The 21,906-nt window shown below is 50.8% G+C and overlaps 3 protein-coding genes across 3 annotated transcripts; 2 read left to right on the top strand and 1 right to left on the bottom strand.

Annotated features, from left to right (window-relative positions):
* Window positions 1-1,723: 1,723 nt before the first annotated feature.
* CIAPIN1 (cytokine induced apoptosis inhibitor 1) lies at window positions 1,724-6,170 on the bottom strand (the record flags this gene model as incomplete). The annotated part of the gene is made up of 8 exons (XM_079541487.1): window positions 1,724-1,834; window positions 2,411-2,480; window positions 3,006-3,121; window positions 3,436-3,509; window positions 3,699-3,867; window positions 4,265-4,341; window positions 5,104-5,256; window positions 6,014-6,170. The coding sequence occupies 8 exons, from the start codon at window positions 6,168-6,170 to the stop codon at window positions 1,724-1,726; spliced, it is 927 nt and encodes a 308-aa protein (XP_079397613.1).
* Window positions 6,171-6,353: 183 nt separating this feature from the next.
* COQ9 (coenzyme Q9) lies at window positions 6,354-13,174 on the top strand (the record flags this gene model as incomplete). The annotated part of the gene is made up of 9 exons (XM_079541549.1): window positions 6,354-6,417; window positions 7,326-7,497; window positions 8,038-8,173; window positions 8,512-8,654; window positions 8,886-8,970; window positions 10,117-10,221; window positions 11,931-12,086; window positions 12,457-12,510; window positions 13,049-13,174. The coding sequence occupies 9 exons, from the start codon at window positions 6,354-6,356 to the stop codon at window positions 13,082-13,084; spliced, it is 951 nt and encodes a 316-aa protein (XP_079397675.1). The 3' UTR covers window positions 13,085-13,174.
* Window positions 13,175-13,300: 126 nt separating this feature from the next.
* Window positions 13,301-20,373, top strand: POLR2C (RNA polymerase II subunit C; the record flags this gene model as incomplete). Its single annotated transcript, XM_079541341.1, has 9 exons — window positions 13,301-13,386; window positions 13,557-13,606; window positions 14,217-14,285; window positions 14,401-14,453; window positions 14,577-14,705; window positions 15,724-15,775; window positions 16,251-16,419; window positions 19,465-19,539; window positions 20,229-20,373. The coding sequence occupies 9 exons, from the start codon at window positions 13,301-13,303 to the stop codon at window positions 20,371-20,373; spliced, it is 828 nt and encodes a 275-aa protein (XP_079397467.1).
* Window positions 20,374-21,906: the final 1,533 nt, after the last annotated feature.

Below are 21,906 nucleotides of genomic sequence, written 5' to 3'. Positions count from 1 at the left end.
ACCTCCTCCCTCTCTCTTATCTTATTTGCCCCCGAAAGGAAAGCAGAGCTCACTTTAAGGTCTGCCTTTATCTGGGACTTTTCCCATTGAAAAACTCAGCTCCTGGCTGGGCAGGCAGGCTCCACTCCCATTGCTCCAGGAGACACAACGTTTCAGGGAGCCCATCTCTTACAACAATCTTGCCCATGAAAGGATTTATACCAGCTTCCTCAGTCATATTTCTCCTGATCACAGCAAGATCTTCCGCTGCCAGTGAGGCTGGAAAAAAGCAATGAAATCCTTCAAGTCATTGACATGTAAAGGCTTTTACCTATTTTGCTTGCAAGATGGGAGCACTCACAGATTTGCTGGACAGGTGGTTTATTGCAGGATTTGAAGCTCCCTGGGAGTCGTTCAGCAAGAACCAGAGACTTGGGAGGAGGGTGAGAAAGGGATGTTGGAGGTCACTCCACCAACCTGGCTCCCAGGTAAGCAGAGTACAGAGTGCACAGCAGCATCTGCCCCTTGATGCACACAGGCTTTGCCTGGCTCATGAACTCCCTCATGCTCATGTCTCCCTGCCAGCTTTCTCCTCACTCAACCAGAAGTAAGGCTCTTTCTGAAACCTATTTCAAATAAAAAAAAAGCGAATCTCAACATCTTGATTCTGTTAGGAAGAACGGGGACCATTCAATTTCAAGAATTTCAAGATGCACCCTGCAAGCCAACGTTGAAAGGGTTCCAGAAGTCCCTGATGGCCCCGAGCTCAGGGGAGCGAGCAGAAACCAAGTCAAAGAAGAAACGTGCTTAAAACGCCACTAACAGCAGTTTAACACAAATGCTTGACTGTTGGTCACATTTATTTTAAGAACAGCTCTTCATCCCAGATCCCTACATGAGTTTATTGTGCAACTGAGGAAGGACAGTGACAAGAATTTGCATCCTGAAGAGCAAGTTGTGTTTTCCTCCTCTCCTTCCCAAGGTGAGAAGCAAGCCTGGCCCAGAGCACCACGAGTTCCCTGATCCTGCACCTGTGAGGATGCTTCATTAGCAGTAAGAATGCAAATAAATAAAGAGTAGTCAGTATCAACCAGAAATTAAGTTATTGCTATGTTCTCACTTACTGGACACTGCAGGTAACTCACTTGATAACCACCAAGAGAGGCGGAGGTCTCAGATTGCCCTTGTGTTTTTGTTGGTCAGAGGCAGGGGAGGACAAGGTTAATTTTCTCCCTGCCTTAAGGGCAGCAATTCTCTCAGGGGGGGCAAATCTTTGTTGCTGTGATGAAAACAGGAGCCCAGTGTCACCCTGAGAGCTGAGCCATAGCTGCTGATGCACAACGTAAACTAAGGGTAAGGAGCAACGTGGGCTTGGGGAAGTACTGGTGAGGCTCTTAGCATGGCACACAAGGTCAATCTGACACAGTTCCACTTCCCTCTGCTGGTGAGATGTGCTGGGACGGCCAGCATCTCAGTATCGAGTCAAGGCAGCTACAATAAGGCTTAACATTAAGAAGTCTAATACATACAAGACCACTGGCCACCACAGATTATCTCTTAGCCCAAAGTTGATTACGTGTGATGAGCTCACAGCAGTGTCAATCCCTACAGTCCCTCCCCACGAGGAGTATTGGTCAGAGAGCATGAGTTTGAGAGGATAAGGAGAGCTGTACGAAGAGCCTCTGTATCTCAGGCTGATGGCAAAGCAGGGAGGTCCTTTCCAGGACGCTCAGAGATGACTTTCTTAGGCATCGTGCAGCTGGTTCTCTTTCAGCAGGATCTTCTCTCCAGGCTTGAAGGCAGGCATCCCCAGGTAAGGGCAACTGGCACAGCGGAATGCATCCCCCAGGTAGCACTGCCAAGAGACAGGAAAACACTTGTCATCATGGCAACTCTCAGTTCTCTGCTCCCGTTACATGCTTCTTCCACCTAGAGAAACGACCTGCTCCTCAGCATATGCCAGCACAGAAACCACTTCCCTTCCACCTCCTCTGGGCACGTCTTGTTTAGCAGGTAACAGAGCTGGTGCAGGGCACTGCACTCACACAGAGGAACCAAGTTTCCAGCCCAGCCCTACAGGAGGGCAGCTCTGCCTAGGCACTGCTGCGTGCTGGGCTTTAGCAGCTCCCTAACTGTACTCCCATAAGGTGATCTTCCCTAAGGAGACCACTGGTGAGCAAGTGAAGCACAGGGTCACTGTCTACTCTGCCTCCTGTGAAGGTGGCACTCGCACTGTAGGCACACAACAAACTGGTGCAGAGCACAGGGGCCATTCTAAGAGGTGAGATGGTAAAGGCAGAAGCTCTGCAGAAGCAGGCAGTGTTTTAAAAGCAGTAAGCAGCTGCTTTAGTGAGCAGTCATCAGAGAAAACTGTTCTCAGACACAGACTGCACCCTGCAAACCACAATATACAAACAAAATGACTATTTACATTTCCACAGGCAGATTTGGGCTGCGAGCTCTTCTTCTCCTGTTCCAGCTCTTCAGCCAGGCCACACGTGCTGTAGAAAAGAAAGAAGTCACTCACATCGTTCCGATTTAAAAGCCATGAGTTACAATCCTTGTTCCAAAACTGCTCTCATGCAACAGCCCTCACTTTGCCACACAACACAGCTGGCTCTGGGACTCTCACGCTCTGTACTTTGTTCTCCAATACCAATTTGCAAAACAAGCGTTGAAGCACACTCCTCCAGCTGAAGCAAGAAGGAAATGACTCTAAAGCAGTTAAACCACATAAACTGTTCCTCCCTAAAATCAGTGGGAATAGGATTTTAGTGAAGGCTGCACAAACTGTGTAGCTACCTCCGAGAAGACTGCTGGTCACACCAGTATGGCAGTTTGTAGCAGTTCTGGCACAGCTAGCCAATGCTCACTGTGTTTGGATTTACCTTCAGATAGCCAAGATAAGGAAAGGACACGAACCAAGTGAATTATGCTTTCCCACAATCTTTTTTAAAAACATCCAACTCTAAGGTTCCATTGCTGTGAGTTAGGAGGCACACTGACATGCTAATCCCAACACTGACCAGTTCTTGCAGGCTTTCTTTTTGCCCTTTTCTTTGCAGGACGGAGCTCTGAGAGAGGCTGGATCTGGCTTTTTCAAATCCTCTGAATCCAACAGCTCATCAGAGTCCAAAAGATCCTGGAATATACCATGGAACAAAACACACAACAAATCGACTTGTCAGTAGGGAATGACATTGCTGTTACATTCACAGAAACACCACTCGCTGTAGCACTAGCACTGCAAACATTCCCTCTCAACAATGCCTTTCCCTCAATTCTCACCACACCTGTGGGCACCCAACACCTCAAACAGCAGCTGAGAAATTTTGCACTGGGGATGCTTTTCTACCTCTTAAGTTGTAAAGCTTCCCAAGAGGAATGACTGAAATTAGCTAGAATAGAAGAGAGAAGAAATGACAGCAAGGTCTCACAAAAAAAAAAAATGGATACCATCTCTTCGTCATTCATATCACTGGCAGACAGCGTCCACAGCTTAGCAGTAGCTGGGTCCACAGAGGGCTTTCCTGGATCCAAAACAAAACAAGAAGCAGTAAGTACCCCAGCCACTGCCCCATCTATTTCCAGCAATGAGAGAGTTCAGACAACTTTGGAAAGCCCCACTCCACAGACATTTAGGTAGCACTCCCTACCACAGGGATGCTGGTCACTTCAGAGAAGGGCAATTCCCACATTCAGCTCACATCACGCCTCACCTGAAGGACTTGTTTTCTTGGCAAAGGACAGTTTGAGTTGACTTGAAGATCCCACTTCAAAATTGGGTTTCCTGCCTTCTATCTGAACAATGAGAAGGTCATTGCCTTGGTAGCCCAAATGCTCTCGGACTGACTGGGCCTCCTCTGCGGTCAGAGGTTCCTTTCGCAGCTGCAATGCAAGATCTTTGGTTACTCTCACACTGAGCCCCCTTATTTCAGTTTGCCCCATCCACTACTCCTGTGAACACAGATAATCAGTTGTGTCTGGCTCCAGTTGCTTATCCCTCAGAACAGAAGAGAACAGAAGAGTCAGTCCCAGCTGCAGTGCAACACAAAGGGCTGATCAGCATGGAGTGAACCAGAAGGCATGATAGAAGACAGGTTCCCTCCTGTCTTCAGCCCTAAAGAATAACAGCACCTTTGCAGGAAGAAAAGGCCGGGGCAGACAGCATCCATGAACATCCACGGTGAACCAGGGCAGCTAAACACCTTGCTACCCATCAAGTCCTCATCTACTTTTAGGTAACAGCAGGAGAGAATTCTGAAAGCAGTAAGTACAAACGTACCTCCTTCACTTCCACCAGCCCAGAGAGAGTCAGAGCTGCAGGGAGTTTGGCTGCTGTCTTGATCCTGCTGTTGTTACCTGGAAAACACAAAAGCAGGAAATAGCAAGAAGAACAAGAATAGCGGTCGCTGAAAACCAGATGTGGTGCTTGGAACCTGCAAGAGCAAGAGACCTTTACAAAGTACTCAAACCATAGCTCTAAAGCGGGCCCCCTCCAGTAAAAGCAGGAACAGAACAGAGCAGCTTGTTCATTGGAATAGTGGCTTGAGAACATAAAGGTGGTTCTAGCTCCAGATCTGTTCTACATACGCCAAAACCTTCCTCAACTCAATTAACATCAATATTAAAAGGAAAACAAACAAACAAACCACACACCAAAACCACAAAACAACAAAATCCCCCAAACACTTTGAATTCATATTGCAATGAACAACTCGTGAATTTTTCAAAGCATAAACTGATAATGATTGCTATATTCAAAACCATAATACTCCAGAGCCTTGCTCTAGTAAGCAATTACTCTCTGTTACTCTATTACTCACTGTTTAACCCAAAATTCATCATGGGCTTCTTCTCTTAGACACCTCTTAATAGTCCCAAATGCACTTCACTGCAAATCCACCAAAATCCCAGCCTGACAGATGTGTTTTCTGAAATAAGACACTCCACCTACTGCAGACTTTACATGTCTTAAACAAAATAAACCCTTTACTATTCACGTTAGCATTTCAGGATAACGAAAATCTGTCAGCCAGTGCTCCTGCTGCCTTTCATTTCAGCCTAATTCTCGCAGGAATTCCTTTGCTGCCACGAAAGCGAGGCTGATGCAGATTCTCTTACCTGATTCTGTCACCACGGGTTCTTTCAGGAGGACACGACCCCCAGGCTTCAGTATTCGAGCTATTTCTGCCAGTACCTCTGCACTGTGCTGCGCTGTGCTGCCTGGTACCACACCAGAGAGAATCACATCGAAACTGGACTCCCTGTGAGCCGCTGCAGGGGGAGAGATGAAGACAGTACAATTTTATGCACATACACACTCATAAATATTTGCTTAACGATCAGTTCTGCCTCTCCCCTCATCTCTTGTACCTATGTACAACAGCAGTAACTGGATCACAGAATCATTAAGGTTGGAAAGGGCTCTAAGATGAACTAGTCCAGCTGTCTGCCTACCACCAATACTGCCCACTAACCACGTCCTTAGGTATTACACATCCACGTTTCTTGAACACCTCCAGGGATGGTGACTCAGCCGCCGCCATGGGAACCCATGTCAGTGAATCACTGCTCTGAGAAGACGCTTTTTTCCTTATAACCAACCTGAACCTCCCCTCAACAACTCCAAGAAATTACTTTCCACCCTATCGCTGTCACTGGGAGAAAGGCTGGCTCCTCCCCACATCCTCCTATCAGGACTGCAGATCCACGAGCTCCTCTTCTCCAAACGACCACCCCATTCCCTCAGCCACTCCCACAGCTGCGCTCAGATCCCTTACAGCTCCGCTCTGTTCTCTGGACACACTGAGGTGCCCCAAACTGAGCAGCAGTGCTGGCTGAAACACTAGCAGGGAACACACCAGTACTGCTGTACTGCTCTATTGCTGCACTGCTCTATTGCTGCACTGCCCTATTGCTGCACTGCCAGCTATTAACCACGGCTGCTGCCTGACTTACAAACCAGGGAACACACGAGCAGAACTCCCTTCTCCTTTTAAGGCAGACAGCGAAAAACTGAGGTGGTTCTTACACTGACACAGCTGGTTAACGTTCTCCACGGCCACACGACCGTCAGCTCCCACCGAGGCCCGGACGGAATCCACCAAGCCCTTCAGCGCTCCCACCGGCGAGGATCCGTCCCAGATGACGGCCACGCGCTGCCCTGCGGCGACGCCGAACTCCTCCATCTCCACCTGGCAGAGGAACGGAGCGCGGCGGTCAGGCGGGGCGGCGAGAGCCAACCCGGCGCCGAAGCGAAGCTCCCGTTCGCCGCCGTCCCGCTCACCTCTACACGCTCGCCCGGCGCCCCCGTCCCGCTCTGACGTCATCACGCACCGCCCCTCGCGTCACCGCCGCTGCCCGCTTCCAAGATGGCGGCGGCGGCGGCAAGCGGCCTGCGGCGTGCGGGCTGGCGGCTGTGGCGGGGCCGCGCGGGTGAGGGAGCGCGCGGAGCGCGACGGGTGAAGGGGGCGCGTGCCCGCGTGGGGCCGCGAGCGTGGCCGTGCGTGGGGCGGGGCCGGGGCGGGGCAAGGTGAGGTGAAGGGCAGCGGAGCGGTGCCGCGAGGGGGCGCTGTGGAGCTGCGGGGTCTCCCGGTGTTTGTCGCAGGGGCTGCGCGTCGCTGCCTGGGTGTGAGGGGATGCGGCGGAGAGAGCGAGTGCCGCCTTCGTGTGCGTGAGGGGAGTTAGGAGCGGGACAGGGAGCGACTCCGTCAGAAGAGGCCAGCAGGGACAGGGAGGCGATCGTCCCCCTCTGCTCCGCCCTTGTGAGGCCCCATCTGCAGTACTGAGTCCAGGTCTGGAGCCTCCAGGACAAACAAGACAGAGAGCTGTCGGAGAGGGCCCGGAGGAGGGCACAAAGGTGGCTGGACAGGGGGCTGGAGCACCTCCCCTATGAGGACAGGCTGAGGGAGCTGGGCTTATTCAACCTGGAGAAAAGAAGGCTGCAGGGTGACCTCATTGCAACCTTCAGTACCTAAAGGGAGCCTACAGACAGGAGGGAAGGCAACTCTTTGGCAGGGTAGATAGCAGCAGGACAAGGGGGAATGGCTTTAAATTAACAGAGGGGAGGTTTAGGTCAGGTGGCAGGACACCGTGCTTTACTCAGAGGGCAATGAGGAGCTGGAACAGCTGCCCAGAGCTGTGGGTGCCCCATCCATCCCTGGAGGTGTTCAAGACCAAGCTGGATCGGGCCGTGGGCAGCCTGAGCTGGGGCGAGCAACCAGCTTACAGAACGTGTTGGAACTGGATGATCTTTTAGGTCCATTCCAATCTAAGCCATTCTGTGATTTTATGATTTTACCTTGTGTTGGAGGGACACGTCCCAGCCCCAATTTCCCTTTCAGGACTCAGGTGCCAGCTGTATGCACCCCAGCGAGGCCTCCATGCCTCGGCTGCACTGAGAAGAGCCTCAGAGGAGCAGAGGAAGGACCCACCATCACCGTCCTCACAGCAGCAGTTTGACCCACAACAGGCAGATCCCCTCCCGGAGCAGGAGGCGTGCAGTCCGCAGCACAGGTATCTCAGCTGCTCTCTGTAGTGCTGCTCAGAGCTCTGTGTGTCTCTCTCTAGTGCTGCCTGTAGGGTTAACGTGGCTTTGGCCTCAAGAAGCTGTGGCAGTGCTAACGCCACCATCCATCAAGGACCTGGGATGGGACTTGCATTCATGGGGGAGCACCAGCCCTCACTGCTGGATTTCTTTGTAAATCTGCAGTTGTGGTGTGTATATGTGTGTAACCAAAGGCCCCACTGGAAAAACCTAGAGTTAGTTTAGTCGTTTTTTGTTTTGTTTATTTTTTAAGAAGTGTGTTATCTGAGGCCAGCTGGTCTCCACGTCACCATCTGGATTGAGCTTTCTCTTATTTCCCTCTCCTCTCATGGTGAAGGGTCATTAGGAATCCCTTTTCTGGGAAGGAGAGGGAAGGATTTTACAGGAGGAGGTGAGATGTCTGCTATGAGCAGACCATGGGACATGTCCACACACAGCGAGCAGCTGGCAGAGCCCAGGTTGCTGTGCGTGTGGTGATGTTCCCTCACTGTACCAATGCCTTCTCATAGTTACACTGGCCAGGGCGGCCAGGAGTCAGAGGACTATGAGAGCGAGGAGCAGCTGCAGCAACGAATCCTCACAGCAGCGCTGGAGTTTGTGCCTGAACATGGCTGGACAGCTGAAGCCATTGCAGAGGGAGCCAAGGTATGTGGGAGAGAAGCAAAGAACCAGATGGAACTGAAGTTCAAATACAGCCAGGCCTGCATGCTTCCCCCACATACGCTTGGGCCGTGTACCCCGGTCAGCAGATGGTACTGGGCAGGAACAAATCCCAACTAATGCAGGGTAACACTGTCAGAATTACACTCAGGCACAATACAGTGATCCCAAAGAGGGAAAAATACATACAGAAAGTGCTTTTTTAATGCAGTATTGTTTTGTTTTAAATCGTATAGCATCACGTGCAGAATAAATACGACGTACTTCCTGGCTGGATCTTGCTTAGCGTGACCTGGTCTGTGCTTCTCCCCTTCTCCCTGCAGACCCTTGGTCTCTCTGCTGCTGCTGCAGGGATGTTTCAGAGCGACGGCAGTGAGCTGATCCTGCACTTTGTGTCTCAGTGCAACTCCAAGCTGTCTGACCTGCTGGAGGAGGAACAAAAACTAGTGCAGCTGGGCAATGCAGAGTGAGTATTGGGTATAAAGAGACATCTTCCTTGGCAGGCACTAGCCATCCCAGACACACTGGATACTTTTAAGTAAAGAACGTAAAGAATTTACCCAAACCATACCAGCTTCCCAGATGGAGAGTTAGTACAGGCATAGAGGATACGTAATACTTGGCATCTCTGTCACCGAGGTGGGAAAATGATTGATCTCTCAAGTTGATAATTGTTTATCTTGGATGTGCTTTGTAGGAAGAAGCCTATGGATCAATTCCTGAGAGATGCTGTGGAAGCCAGGCTGAGGATGGTGATTCCATATATTGAGAAATGGCCACAGGTACAAAACGAATATGAGGATTGCATGTGTGTGCTTTTAAAACGCCCTGTGGCCTTCAACATGGTCTCCACCAGAATAGGTCAAGGTTGTAAGTGAAACCCTCGCTGGTTTCAAATGATTCACAGCCTTCAAGAGGACAGCAGCCCTGGAGGAAGGCAGTCTCTTTAGAACAACTATTTCTTGCCTTTCCAGAAAGGCAAACCTCTCCGTTTTTCACTCCACCCATCTGGGATCCCCGGGGAATAACACTTGGGTGTCTGCTCAGCTGTATTTACAGTGTCACTGCAGTGTCAGGCTCCCTGCAGCATTGTTCTAGCAGCACTGGGATCATCTGATGATTGTAAATGCAGAATTACTGCTTTGTTGCAAGAAACTGCCTGCTTTCTATTGCAGGTGGCAAACCCTTGACAACCTGAGGATAGCTCTGTGTACTGGGAAGCCTCTATGCTTCAAAATTCTTATGGAAGTTTCAAGTTATTCTTTGCAACATCAGAAAGGAATTGCAGCCACAGTAACAAAGTTCCCAGTCTTGGGCTGCAAAGGTCACTGCAAAGTTAGCCTTTCTTGTCCAGAGTCACTGCTGGCCTCTGGGTGGCTGAACCCAGCTCTCCTTGCAGAGAGAGAAGATAGGATTCATGGTTTTTGTTACAGATTAGCATAGCTTGTCTGGTGAAGGATGTGGGTGGTTTGAAACTCTCCGGGCGTTGTTAGTATTTTCAAAGGCTGCAGGAGCTCAGGAGGGCCATTATGGCTGTCTGTTCTGCCTTTCATAGCTGCTTTGAGTTCAAAGTCAAATTCAGAGAAATGAGGTTTGCCTCCCTTCCCGCAGGGACGCAGCACAGGGGTGAGTCATCTTGGCCTGTGCTGTTTCTGTGCCTGGAGAGGCAGCTCAGGGAGCCAACACAGGAGCACTGGTGTCATGAACACGGCTGAGTCATGAGCTGAGCTGCTGCACTGTGTGCTCTGTGCAAGTCTTGCTGCTTGGAAAGGCCAGTGCCAGTGAATAGAGCTTGGAGGTCTCACTGGGAGCTGGAGGCCAGTCAGCAGCAACAAGAAAAGATAACACAGCAAAGAAACATTGATCTGTTTTCACACAGCGTCCTCCTCTCTTTGACTCTTCCATTTATCTGCGTATTTCTTTCTCAGGCTGTCAGCGTCCTCTTGCTCCCACATAACATCCCTTCGAGCCTCAACCTCCTCACCAACATGATTGATGATATATGGCACCATGCTGGAGACCAGTCCACAGATGTAAGTCCTTGCACCTTGCAGAGAGGCTCCTTCTGCCCATCTGCGCCGCAGGAAAATGACAAGTAGAAGCAGGCATTGAGCTGGGTCTCTCTTGATACAATCCATTTTTTGAATGAAGGAGATGCTTTCAGAAGTCCCCAAAGGTCTTCAGAAGCTGTACTATAGTTTCCAACAAAACACAGAAGCCAGCAGGGCAAATTACTTCCAATGGGAGTTGTGCAAATTAAAAGGACCTGCTTTCAATTAATCAGCATTCTTTTTGGGGGAGACAGACAAAATTGTTGAGATTTTGAGACTTAAGAAGTCGATCCAATTCAGTTAGCAAGCGGTTGCCTCTTCCAGCAACAGCAGCATTCACAGATTTAACTTGAAAACTTTAAAGAATCTACCTAAAAATACGAGTAGCTTATTAAAGCTTTCATCTCTCTGGCAGGGAATAAAAGGAAATTATAACCTTAGTTAAAACAATTAATAAATTATTTTAATTCATATAGATGTAGGGAAAAGCTGCATGAACCATTTAACAAACTACTTTAATAAACTGCTTTTATCTGAGTATGAAAGAGAAGTTACTGCAGTGGAAAATAAATAGAGGACAAAAAAAAAATTAAAGGAATAATCTAGAAAAAGAAAACCTGAAAGACTGTGATTGCATCAGGGACTGCAAGTCCCTTATGGCTTATGAAGGTCAAACAGACTCAGTTTCCTCACTGAAGTGCTTTTGTGGGATGCTATACAAGGAGCAGGAGTTTGGGCTCAGATGCATCAGAGATCCGTCTGCAAACGGTGACCACTCACATCACCTCGTCCCAGTTTGTGAGTGGTGATGCAGACAGCACAGCTTTCCATTTGACTGTTTTCAAAAGTAAATTAGTGTTTCCATTCTCCCGTTGCACTATAATCATGAATGGAACAGCCAGTATTTTTTTCTAGGTACTTGCACATTTTAACCACCGTAATGAAGGAAGCAGCAAATGAAGCTGAAGACCTGTTTTTAAACATACACATTTTGTCTGTTAGTGAATCCAGAGCAACTGGAAAAACTGAAGAGTTGGAGGTAGCTGTGCATTTTTGCACTGTGTAACCTGTTGGTGTAATACATCCTACAGCACTGCTGCCAGCAGTGTATGACACATCCAGTGACAGAGCAGGCAATACTGGTATTCCAGCGATAGGATTTGGGAAAGGTGCATCTCCGTGATCCCTTGCACAGTTCTGTCATCACTTTGTCCCCTTTCTACACTTTGGTACCTTGTGCAAACTGCACTTGGAGTTCAGTTCTAAACACAGCCGTCAGATCTGGAATCTGAGCGTTGCATCTCCTGCTAGCAGCCTTTAAGGCAAAGCTCAACCCTCGCACAACGCAGCCGACCAGCTGGGTACGTTTGCTGTGGGTGCATGCTTGCAACTAGAAGCAGGCAGTTCTGCATTCTGTGGATTGTGGTAGCCAGTACTCACAATCTCTGCCTGCTGCCACAGGAGCAGCTGTGCTGTCAGATGTCCGTGCTGGCTGGCAGCCCATTGCGTCACAGAGGCGAGCTGCAGTTTGTCAGGAAGGAATGCGTTGTCCGAGGGCTGTTTACTGAGCAGCTTCTCTGACCAGAGGGAGCACGATGAGGAGATGGCGTGTTGTTTTCCCTTGTGGTTCTGCAGGGCCACTCTTGTGCCCCGTGCTCAGCTCATCTCTCTCTCAATCCGTGCCCTTGCAGTTTAACTGGTACACTCGTCGGGCCGTGCTCACTGGCATCTACAACACCACAGAACTGGTGATGATGCAGGATACGTCCCCTGACTTCGAAGACACGTGGCGTTTCCTGGAAAACAGAGTAGCTGATGCCATGAACATGAGCAGTGCAGCTCAGCAGGTAACACTGCGTGCCAGGCACACACAGCATCCCTCATGTACCAGTGTGTGTGCAGACAAGGCTGGCTGTTCCATCTCACGCTTGCTGAAAGACCCCTGGTGTACTGGGGGCTGGCAGTTCTGCATCAGTCATTGCTTATGTATGCTGCAGTAAAATAAGATGTAGGTGCCCCTCTTTGACTGATGCAATTAGGAGCTGTGTGCTGCTCCTAGGAAATCCCTTCCTTGTTTCTTATCTTCGGGTAGCCTTTATCTGCAGCACTTGGCTTATATCAGCATCTTCCTGTAGCAAATGCATGTTTGTTGGCATCTTTGTGTTTGGGTACCCACAAGTGTAACTGCAGAGGAAAGCTAATTCTCCTGTCTCCTAGGTACAGTCAACTGGCAAAGCACTTGCCCAGGGCCTGATGGGAGCTGCAGTTACTGTAAGTAATGCTGAAGTCAGCGAGGCCGTGAGGGCAGAATCTTTATGCTCCCTTCCACACTTAACACTAGCGTGTCTTCCCTCTTTAATCTAAATGACAGCATAAAAGAAAGTTGTTCTTTGTAGCTTAAATGCTCATAAAGATGATTTTCTTGGTAGTTTGGGCCCAGATTGCTTTTCTGTGCTGAAAAGGGTTGTAATACAGCATAAAACGAAGTCCAAAGCTGCAGGATGAGCTCATGATTAACAACACGAGAAAGCCAAACTGCCTGTTGCATAAACTAGACCTGGTTTTCACTATTTGCAGCAGCTCTCAAGCATTTCTGCCTCCACCTGCAGTTACGGTTGGAGCATGGGAGCATTTCCCAGCACAGACACAGGGTTTGGGCGGTGCCATGGAGCCAGTGACTCCACGAGCAGTACGAGCCCCTTCTAATCGGGATTCTACACCACTGCGGGGCCCATCGCGCGTTACGCACACCCTGCTGCGCTCCCCCCACTGCCTGGGTCTGACAGTGCCCCATCTTCTGCGCCCACAGATCACCAACCTGACGGGGCTGAACCAGCGCCGCTGAGGACGGAGCCCCGCGCTCCGAAGCCGCACCGGAGCGAGGATGGAGCGTCCTTTCCCCGCAGCACCAATAAAGCCCCGCACTCTCACCTCCGCACGCCTCTGTTCTGCTTCTCCCGCGGCGGGCTGGGTGGGTCGGGTCCTCCGAGGCGGCAGGGGGCGCGCGAGGGCGGCGGGAGGGGTGCGGCGGCGGCCTAGCAGAGCGCCATCGGGGACGGCCATGCCGTACGCCAACCAGCCCACGGTGCGCATCACCGAGCTGACGGACGAGAACGTCAAATTCATCATCGAGAACACCGACCTGGCGTGAGAGGCGCCCCGGGTGGCCCGTCCCGAAGCCGGCTGAGGGGAGGGGGCGCAGCGGGAGGGCCTCGGTGGGCGGCGGGGAGGGCCTAGGCCTGGGCAGGCCGCGGGCGGGGCTGCGGGAGCGGCGTTGGCCCGCGGTTCTGCGCGCTGAATGGAGGTGTTTCTTGCAGCGTGGCCAACTCCATCCGGAGGGTGTTCATAGCGGAGGTGCCCATTATAGGTACTGGTTTCTTTGCTGTTTTGTCTGGCGGTCGTCACGGCTCCTTCTGCTTTCACCCGGAAAGTTCTGTGTGCCCACATCAACCACTCAGCTGTCAGAGAACAGCTTAGGTTGGAGGGAGTCTTAAAGCTCATCGAGCACCAATCCCTGCCGTGTGCTGGGTGCCCTCTATCCCACTAGAATCACGGAATCACCAAGGTTGGAAAAGACCTACAAGATGATCTAGGCCAACCATCCACTTGTCACCGGTAGTACTCACTAAACCATGTCCCTCAACACAAAATCCAACACCTTGAACACCTCCAGGGTCGGTGACTCCACCACCTCCCTGGGCAGCCCATTGCAGTGCCTGACCATTCCTTCAGAAAAGTAGTATTTCCTAACGTAGTAGTATTTCCTAATGTAAGGCTGCCTAGGATCCCCTTCAGCCTGGCCTTGAGTGCCTCCTCCAGGGATGAAGCATCCACAACCTCTCTGGGCAGCTATACCAGGGCCTCAATGCCTTCTGAGTAAAGGATTTCTTATATCTTACCTAGATCTACCTTCTGTTAGATTAGAGCTATTCCCTCTTGTCTAGCTTGTTCTCAGCTCATTTTGTTCTTCCTTGCAGCTATTGACTGGGTCCAGATAGATGCCAACTCCTCAGTGCTCCATGATGAATTCATTGCTCACAGACTGGGTGAGTGCCGAGCACAACTTGTCTCAGACTGTTGCAACACCTTTATCACAAGGCTGCTGTTCCTCTGCATTCCCCTCATCTCACCCAGCCGTGTCTCACTGCCCTCTTTCCACAGGTCTCATCCCACTCACCAGCGATGACATTGTGGATAAGATGCAGTATTCCAGGGTGAGTAAAGCAAAACGTCTCAGGTGCTTGTTTCGGTGGTGGGTGCTCAATCTGATGGGAAACCCCATAAATTCTTGCTGAGAGCACTTTGACATAAAGCACTTTGACCTGTGTCTGTTCCAGGACTGCACATGCGATGAATTCTGTCCAGAGTGCTCTGTGGAGTTCACCCTTGATGTCCGCTGCAACGAGGACCAGACGCGGCACGTCACATCCCGTGACCTCATCTCCAACAACCCCCGTGTCATTCCGGTCTGTGCAACCTCTGCCTGTCAGCATGTCCCCTCTCTGCATTCCCACTGAGGCTGGGGTGGCTAACGTGTGGGGTATGGACAAAAGAAGGCTTTCAGGAGCATCTCATACTGCCTGAAATCCTCACTTAGAATATCATGGGAGCATGAAGCAGGAATATTTGCAGAAAGAGTTGTGTGCCATTGTCCTTTTTGCTGTCTCATTCTTCACTTGCTGTCTGATGACATCTAAGCCAGTGTGGCCTTGTTAAAGCCTTACCCTGCATCCTCATCTCATGGGTGAGGCAGCCTATTCGTCTTGCCTTGAACACCAGGAGCAGGTGCACTTGTGTCCTCCTGTTGTGCTGCTGCATCCTTCTGCACGCTTGCTGCCGGAGCTCTGGCAAGGTCAGCCCCTTCAAATGCTTGGCAGGAGCCCAGAGGCCCCCAGCTTTCTGAGTCTTGGCTCTCAGCATGTCAAGGTGTGAGGAGCCTGGGCCAGAGCAGCGCTGCCAAATGGCTCTTGCCCAGTCACCTTGGGGAGGGTTGGCAAAGCTAAAGCAGAGCAGATGCAAAGGGGCTTCATGGAGAACATTTGAAAAAGCTGTCAGCTGGAAGGGCCCTGCTCTAATCCTGCATCCAGAGGTCACCGCAGCCTGGGGGCTGCTTCTGGTGGTGAAGATGGTTCCAGAGTGCCTAATTAAAGCAATAGATACAGCTTGCTGTCTCTTGCTTCAGCTGTGGTGCTGTGCATCATCTTCCAGCAGTATCATGGGCGACTGAACTGTTGCAGAACCAAGCAGCTGCACTGGGCACAGGCTGTGACCCTCTTTATCCTGTGGGAGAGAGCAGTCTGGTGGAGCAGAATGTCACAAACTGAGTTGCAGCTGTCTAAATTGCCCTGATTTCCATTAAATGGGGTGGGCTGTGTGTTTGTTGCTGTAAGTCACTCTGCAGTGGCTCTCTGCAGGCATTTTGTAGGTAATGCTGTCTGTGAGGTTGGCATTTTCATTTGTTTCCTTGCTTTTGTTCTCCTGCAGGTAACATCTCGGAGCAGAGACAACGACCCCAATGACTACGTGGAGCAGGATGGTGAGTTGCACTCAGCAGGGAGTCAGAGCTGCTGAAGGAAATGAGTTTTCCTCTCAGTCTCTCTGAACCCCATCCTTTGTTTACTAGTTGTGTAAACCTGGAACTGACATCTAAAACTGCCAGTTGAGAGTCACCAGCATCAGCAGGGTTAGCATTTTGTGTTAGTAAACAAACAAGTGCCCTGTGTCAGAGAGCACTGCTCTCTTCAGTTTTGAGAACATAGAAAACAAAAATGCTAAGTGCTGCAGCATGTACTTCGGGGCCTAAGCTGTGCTTTTGGGCATGCCTGCAACTTTCATACTTAGCAGGATGTTCCTTAGCTACTCTGGGGACATAGAGAGCCCCTCTAAGAATCCGAGCAAGGCCTGGCTTCTGGTGGCACGGTCCTGGGCACTAATCATTCCTGCCTTTTCCCTTGTGCCATCCTGCACGCTCATTTCTTCTCATCAGCCTTCTCACACTGGCTTTTCTGTAGACATCCTGATTGTGAAGCTGCGGAAGGGCCAGGAGCTGAAGCTGAGAGCCTATGCCAAGAAGGGCTTCGGCAAGGAGCACGCCAAGTGGAACCCCACAGCAGGGGTGGCCTTTGAGTACGACCCAGACAACGCGCTGAGGCACACGGTGTACCCAAAGCCAGAGGAGTGGTACGTCATGGTTGGCTAAAGCACATGGCCAGGCTGGCCCTGTTTGGGGTGCGAGATGCAGCCTGAAGGCCAACCTGCAATATCCAGTACAATTGCAGCCGTAGAGCTTCAGTCTGACACTCGAGGGCTGCTGAACCTAACTGCTGGGGTGTCTCTGTAATCTTTGTTTCACTGCTGTTGGCCCCCTGGGATAAACGAAGGCTGCATCAGTCAGGAAGGATTTGAGAAGATTTCCCAGGTGACACTCAGTTTCCCCCGCCTCCTGAAGAGCTCCTACACAACAGTCAGATGCTTTGTGTAGGGAGAATGAAGAGCACCTGAGCAACAGATAAACCAGCCACATAAAGCTGATCCAACCACCCACTTCATTAGAACCTGTGCCACAAGAAAAGCACGTGAAGTGTTAGTAATTGGCAGTTACTGGGTCTGTTACTCGCCAACACAGATCAACTATTTGGAGAGACCAAGAATAGTGACAACCTGGGCTGTGCTAATTGTGCCCTTGTGGATTTTGTGGTCTCAAACAAAGAGTACAGTCAGGACCCTTAATTTTAGGAGAGCAAATTCTCAGTTTTGTAAAATATTAATGGGTGGAACCCCCTGAGAAATTGTCCTTTGGGATAAAGGAGCAGAAGAGAGCTGGCAGCTCTTCGGAGATGTTTTTGTTAGGACACAAGATTAATTCCCATTTATAAGAGATCAGGCAAGGAAGGCAGGAGACCAGTATGGCCGACCTCCTGGTCAAAGGAAGGAACTACATAGGCAGTGGAACCAGGGCCACGTATCCTGGGAAGAAAATAGAGATGCTGCACAGGTGTATAGGGATGGGTGTAACAGCAAAGAGACCAACACAATAGGAAGACATTAGAAAGGAAAGAAGGGAAGTGCTCACCTGTCTCTGAAGATCTAGACTCACAGTAAAAGCTCCACAAAAGAGGAATCTCCAACCAGAGATCCTTCCCCGGTGGCAGCCAGCCCTTAAATGAGGTCTGAGAGAGGTGCAGCCAGGCTCCACCCCTTCTTATCACACAGCTGAATTGCCTTCACCTGTGCTCCCAGGACTGACCAGGTCCTTTTCCCCAGGTGCTCCATCAATGGTTCAGGAACTCAATAGTTACTGTACAGTTGGGAAAACTAAGGAAGACAGGGACTTGGCTGGATAGCCACATTCAAAGAGTTACAGTCAACACAGTGTCCAAGCAGAAAACAGTACAGCTTCAAGGCTGGGTGGTCTTTAAGGGTTCCTTTGAAGCCAGAGCATTTTGTGATTCTGTCATTTTAGCCCAGGGCGTAATTTGGGTCACTAAGAGTCGCTTTTTCTTGTACAAACTCACATCTTAGTGACCACCCAGCAGACGTGCTGCCATTGAGCACGCTGGAGCTGGCAGCAGAGAGGCACAGGGTGCTTCAGAGGCAGCAGCGAGCAGGAGCTAGAAGGGACAGCAGATGAGCTGCTGTGACTGCAGGGCAGCAGGCAGAGCTGCCAAGGTCGGGAAGACCTCAGTGCAGAAGCAGGATTTGGTGCAGGGACTGCAGAAACCGGGGGGAACAGAAGCTTGAGCGGAGCTGCAGCTGGACAGGAGGCTGTGCAGCAGAAGGGGCTCAGCAGGTTTTCCTCCTGCCCAGGCCCCGCATTGCCAGGCTTGACTCCAAAAAGGCCTGTCGCTCTTCCTCGCTGTCCGCTTTGAGCCTGCACATTCAAACGCGTTGCCTTGTTTAAGTTGCCCCTTGCTAAGGCAGCTGTCAGTAAAGGAGCTGCTGGGAGCAGCAGTTAGCCTGTATTCCACACCTCCAGCTGTCTGCCAGGTGTTTTCTGTCACAGGGACTCTGCCCAGATTCTGAGATCTGCCCGCAGCAATCCCAGGCCATTTTTACGGGTGGAAGGAGCAAACCCCAAAGGAACAAAACCCCAAAGCTTGGCTTTGATGGGCTCTGCAGGACGCCTCTGTGGGCTGGTTCAGTCAGTCTGGGTGGGGGTGGGCCAAGCAGGCTGCTGCTCTGCAGTATCTCTGCCACGAGCACATCAGAAGTGTTGGTGTGCAGGACCTGCCTCTGTCACCGTCACTTTGGGGGCAGAACTGGAGAGTTCTGTAATTGCCAAAGGATTCGTGGCAGGAAAATGGCACCGAAATTTGTTTGATTGTTCGGGTTGGAGGCTGGATGGTTGCGAAGCAGGAACGTCTCTGTGATGTGGAATTTCAAATCAGGATTTGAAATAATTTTAGGCTTCGTTGTGGTGCCGCAAAAAAATTCTCTGGTTTCATGTCTGTGGTGCTGGATGTTAAGAAGTGACAGGTTGAGCCCGCGTCCCTTTGCAGCGAGGCGTTACCCGTCTGGGTGGCCCAAGGCAGTGCTGATGCAGATTCCTTCGTCTGGTGGCAGACTGGGCTGCGTCCTCATGAGCCTGGTGTTTGGTGCAGCAAGCTGGGTGCCTGGAAACAGCTCTTGAGAGGTTCTTGACAAAATCTGTGTCAAAGCTTGAAGGACCGAAAGAAATGCTGATTGCTGTTAGATTGCTGTGTGTTCCCTGATGATAATGGATTTCTTTCCAAGTTCATCTTGCTCCTGGTGAAGACAATACAGAGACAAATGCCTCTGCTGTCCAAGGATAGTGATTGTTTTGGTTTTGGTTTTACATACTCGCTGTGTTTTGAGCTGTTGGCAGAGCACTGGAATGCAGCTGGACTCTCAAAGCAGACGTGGTGGAAAGAGATTCAGTCTCTGCCCCGTTTTCAGTAAGAGATGATGTGGCAAGTAACGTGAAGGTCCATAAATGCTTTGTCTTTCCCAGCAGTTTGTTGCAGGTGGAGGCTTTGGTTGGGAAGCGCAGTTTTATTGAGGACCACTGATGACAGGACATGAGGATCAGCCTTTCTTGGCGTCACTGGGTCTGAGGGAGGCCAGCAGGAGAACGTGGTGGGCATGGAATTTCCTATCTTGGCTTCTCAGACTGCTCAAGGCAGAGGAAATAGAAAGGGCTACATTAATTTGAGCTCTTTTCCATGACTTGATCCGATGCTGACCTTCCCTGCTCTCTGATTCTAGGCCCAAGAGTGAATACTCGGAGATTGATGAGGAGGATGCTCAGGCTCCATATGACCCCAATGGGAAGCCTGAGAGGTAAGGGAGCTGGACGTGCTGCTGGGAGGTGGGGGATCGAGCTGGGTGCACTGCATTTGCTGTTGGTGTGAGTCAGATATGCAACACCAGAGTTTGCCAGCACAGAGAGCTGCTGCTCCCTAAAAAGCAAAGCAGGAGTTGCAGTTAACTGGTGATGTGCCCAGGCCCGGCAGGTTTTGCCCTCTGGGAGATATTAGGTGACTCTTCTGAGTTCCTGTTACCAGGTAGAGCATTGCAGTCAGGAGGCTTGGAGAGATGGCTTAGGGTGATGTCGGAGACACTGATGTCATCAGCAGTATTATTCACCCGTGTGAGTCTCTCATGCTCTGATTGCTGTTGCTACCCTCTCTTCCAGGTGATATGTGCTGCAGGAGTGCCTGCAGCCAGACAGCCAGTCTTAGCTTCCTGGTGCAGCTTTCACATCACATAGCTGAGAAGGGAAAATCTCACAAGTGCTCTTGCATCTTGGAGGGTCCTGAGGGCTGCTCTGAGCTCTGTGGGGGTCTGTGGCTGCTACTGTAGCAGGGCAGTGCTGGCTTGTGCCCAGCTGGGAGCTCAGCAGTGCTGGTGGCTGGGGCTCCCAGCAGATCTCCCTGTGGTGTGTCCTGGTGAGCTGCAACTGGGTGCTCTCAGGTTTTGCACCTCTGCACAGAGCACTTGATAACTTCCTCCCCAACTTGTACCCTCAGGTTTTATTACAACGTGGAGTCTTGCGGCTCTCTGCGCCCCGAAACCATCGTTCTGTCTGCGCTGTCTGGCCTGAAGAAGAAGTTGAGTGACCTCCAGACTCAGCTGAGCCATGAGATCCAGAGTGACGTGCTCACTATAAACTGAAGTGGCCCTTTGCAGGAGATTGTCCAGGCTGCAGTGATGCAGAAGGTTCTTGCCTCTGCCTGGCAGCACTCTGGGCTGAGGGATTGTTTCCTCATCTCCCTCTGCTTCTCCTGGTGCAGATCTGCTTGTCAGCAACACTTCTCAGAGAAAGCCATGGTGACACATAGGGTAAAGCAGGAACAAAGTCTTTGCTGGGGTAGGGATGGGCTTTGTCTCTGAGGCCAGAGTTTTGGACTGTAATCACATAGTGTTTGGGACTGGGAAGCGTGTACCTCAGTTACACAGCCCCGTCCTGTTTGTATGTCTATTCCTGTACTGAATAAAGTCTAAACCCCTGTGTTCAGTCATCCCTGAAAGCTCGTCCGTGCAGGAGGAGATAACACATCGTTTAGTTCTCTGCACTAGACATTAACTTAATGAGACCTGCTTCGGAGCGAGCGTTGCTCTGTAACTGCCAATTGCTGCTCTTGACCTGCTAAGGTCTGTGATCTAAGGATGCCAGAACCCCTGCAGCAGGTAATGCTGTCCCTTAGAGTTCCAGCACTGTGTTTAAAGCAGATGTTCAAGGCTGGGCTGCTAAGAGCCACGTCACGTGTGGCAGGGAAGGGGGGCCAGGGAGCCTTAGCTGTGTTTAAAGGCTCCTTTGGAGCAGACTCTACCCCTGTGCCGTGTGATCTGTATGTCATGGGGTTTGGGAGAGGCTGTCCCTAGTAACCCCAGCTGGTTACAAACAGCTCTGGCTGTGCCTGCAGCGTGCAGGGGCTGAGCTGGCTGTGTGCTGAGCCACGGCAGTGGCTGGAGGGCTCCAAGAACTGCCCAATTCCTTCTCCCCTTCCTCAGCACTCAGGATATGGGATGAGCTCCTCGGTGATACTGCTGAGAGAAGTGTGAGCAGGACTTGCTATGCCCCTCTCCCCTCCTCGGCTCTTTCAGGGCTTCCTTTGGAATGTCCTTGCAGGCAGAACAAAGCTTTGAGCCAAACACGCTGCCTGTAGCATGAGGAAATCTCCCCTGCTCAGCATTTTTGGCTCTCTGGCATGCGATACTCCAACACGTACTTCCCAAGCGCCTTTGGATGGAACAGACAAACAGGAAGGGTGGATAAGGGTTGTTTATTCATTGAGCAATTCCTTAAAAAAAAAAAAAAAAAAAAAAAAAAAAAAAAGAGAGAGAAAAAAAAAAAAAGAAAACCCTAATATTTTTTGGTAATAAATGTGAAATCTTTTCCAGACGAGGCGTGCAGCCAGGAAAAGAGCAGGTTACACCCCTGACCAGAGGGTGGCCAGTGCCCAGGGACCCATATGCACCCGCAGCTCCCCAGCCCCATCCACAAGCTACACAGACCCAACACACAGTATTTACAGGCCACAGACCACAGGTTCCCACATCACAACGCTCCCTGCTCCCAAAGCACAGACCTGGAGCTTTCAGGGAGGAAATAAAACCACCAACCAACCAAACCAGACCGAAAGAAGAAAGAAACACCGAGGGTTGCACTGCAATAAAAAGATAGCCCTTCTAAAGGAGTTCAAT

The sequence above is a fragment of the Tetrao urogallus genome (assembly GCF_951394365.1).
Source record: "Tetrao urogallus genome assembly, chromosome: 12".
In the NCBI taxonomy this organism is placed as follows: domain Eukaryota; kingdom Metazoa; phylum Chordata; class Aves; order Galliformes; family Phasianidae; genus Tetrao; species Tetrao urogallus.
This window is presented reverse-complemented; position numbering and strand designations above follow the sequence as displayed.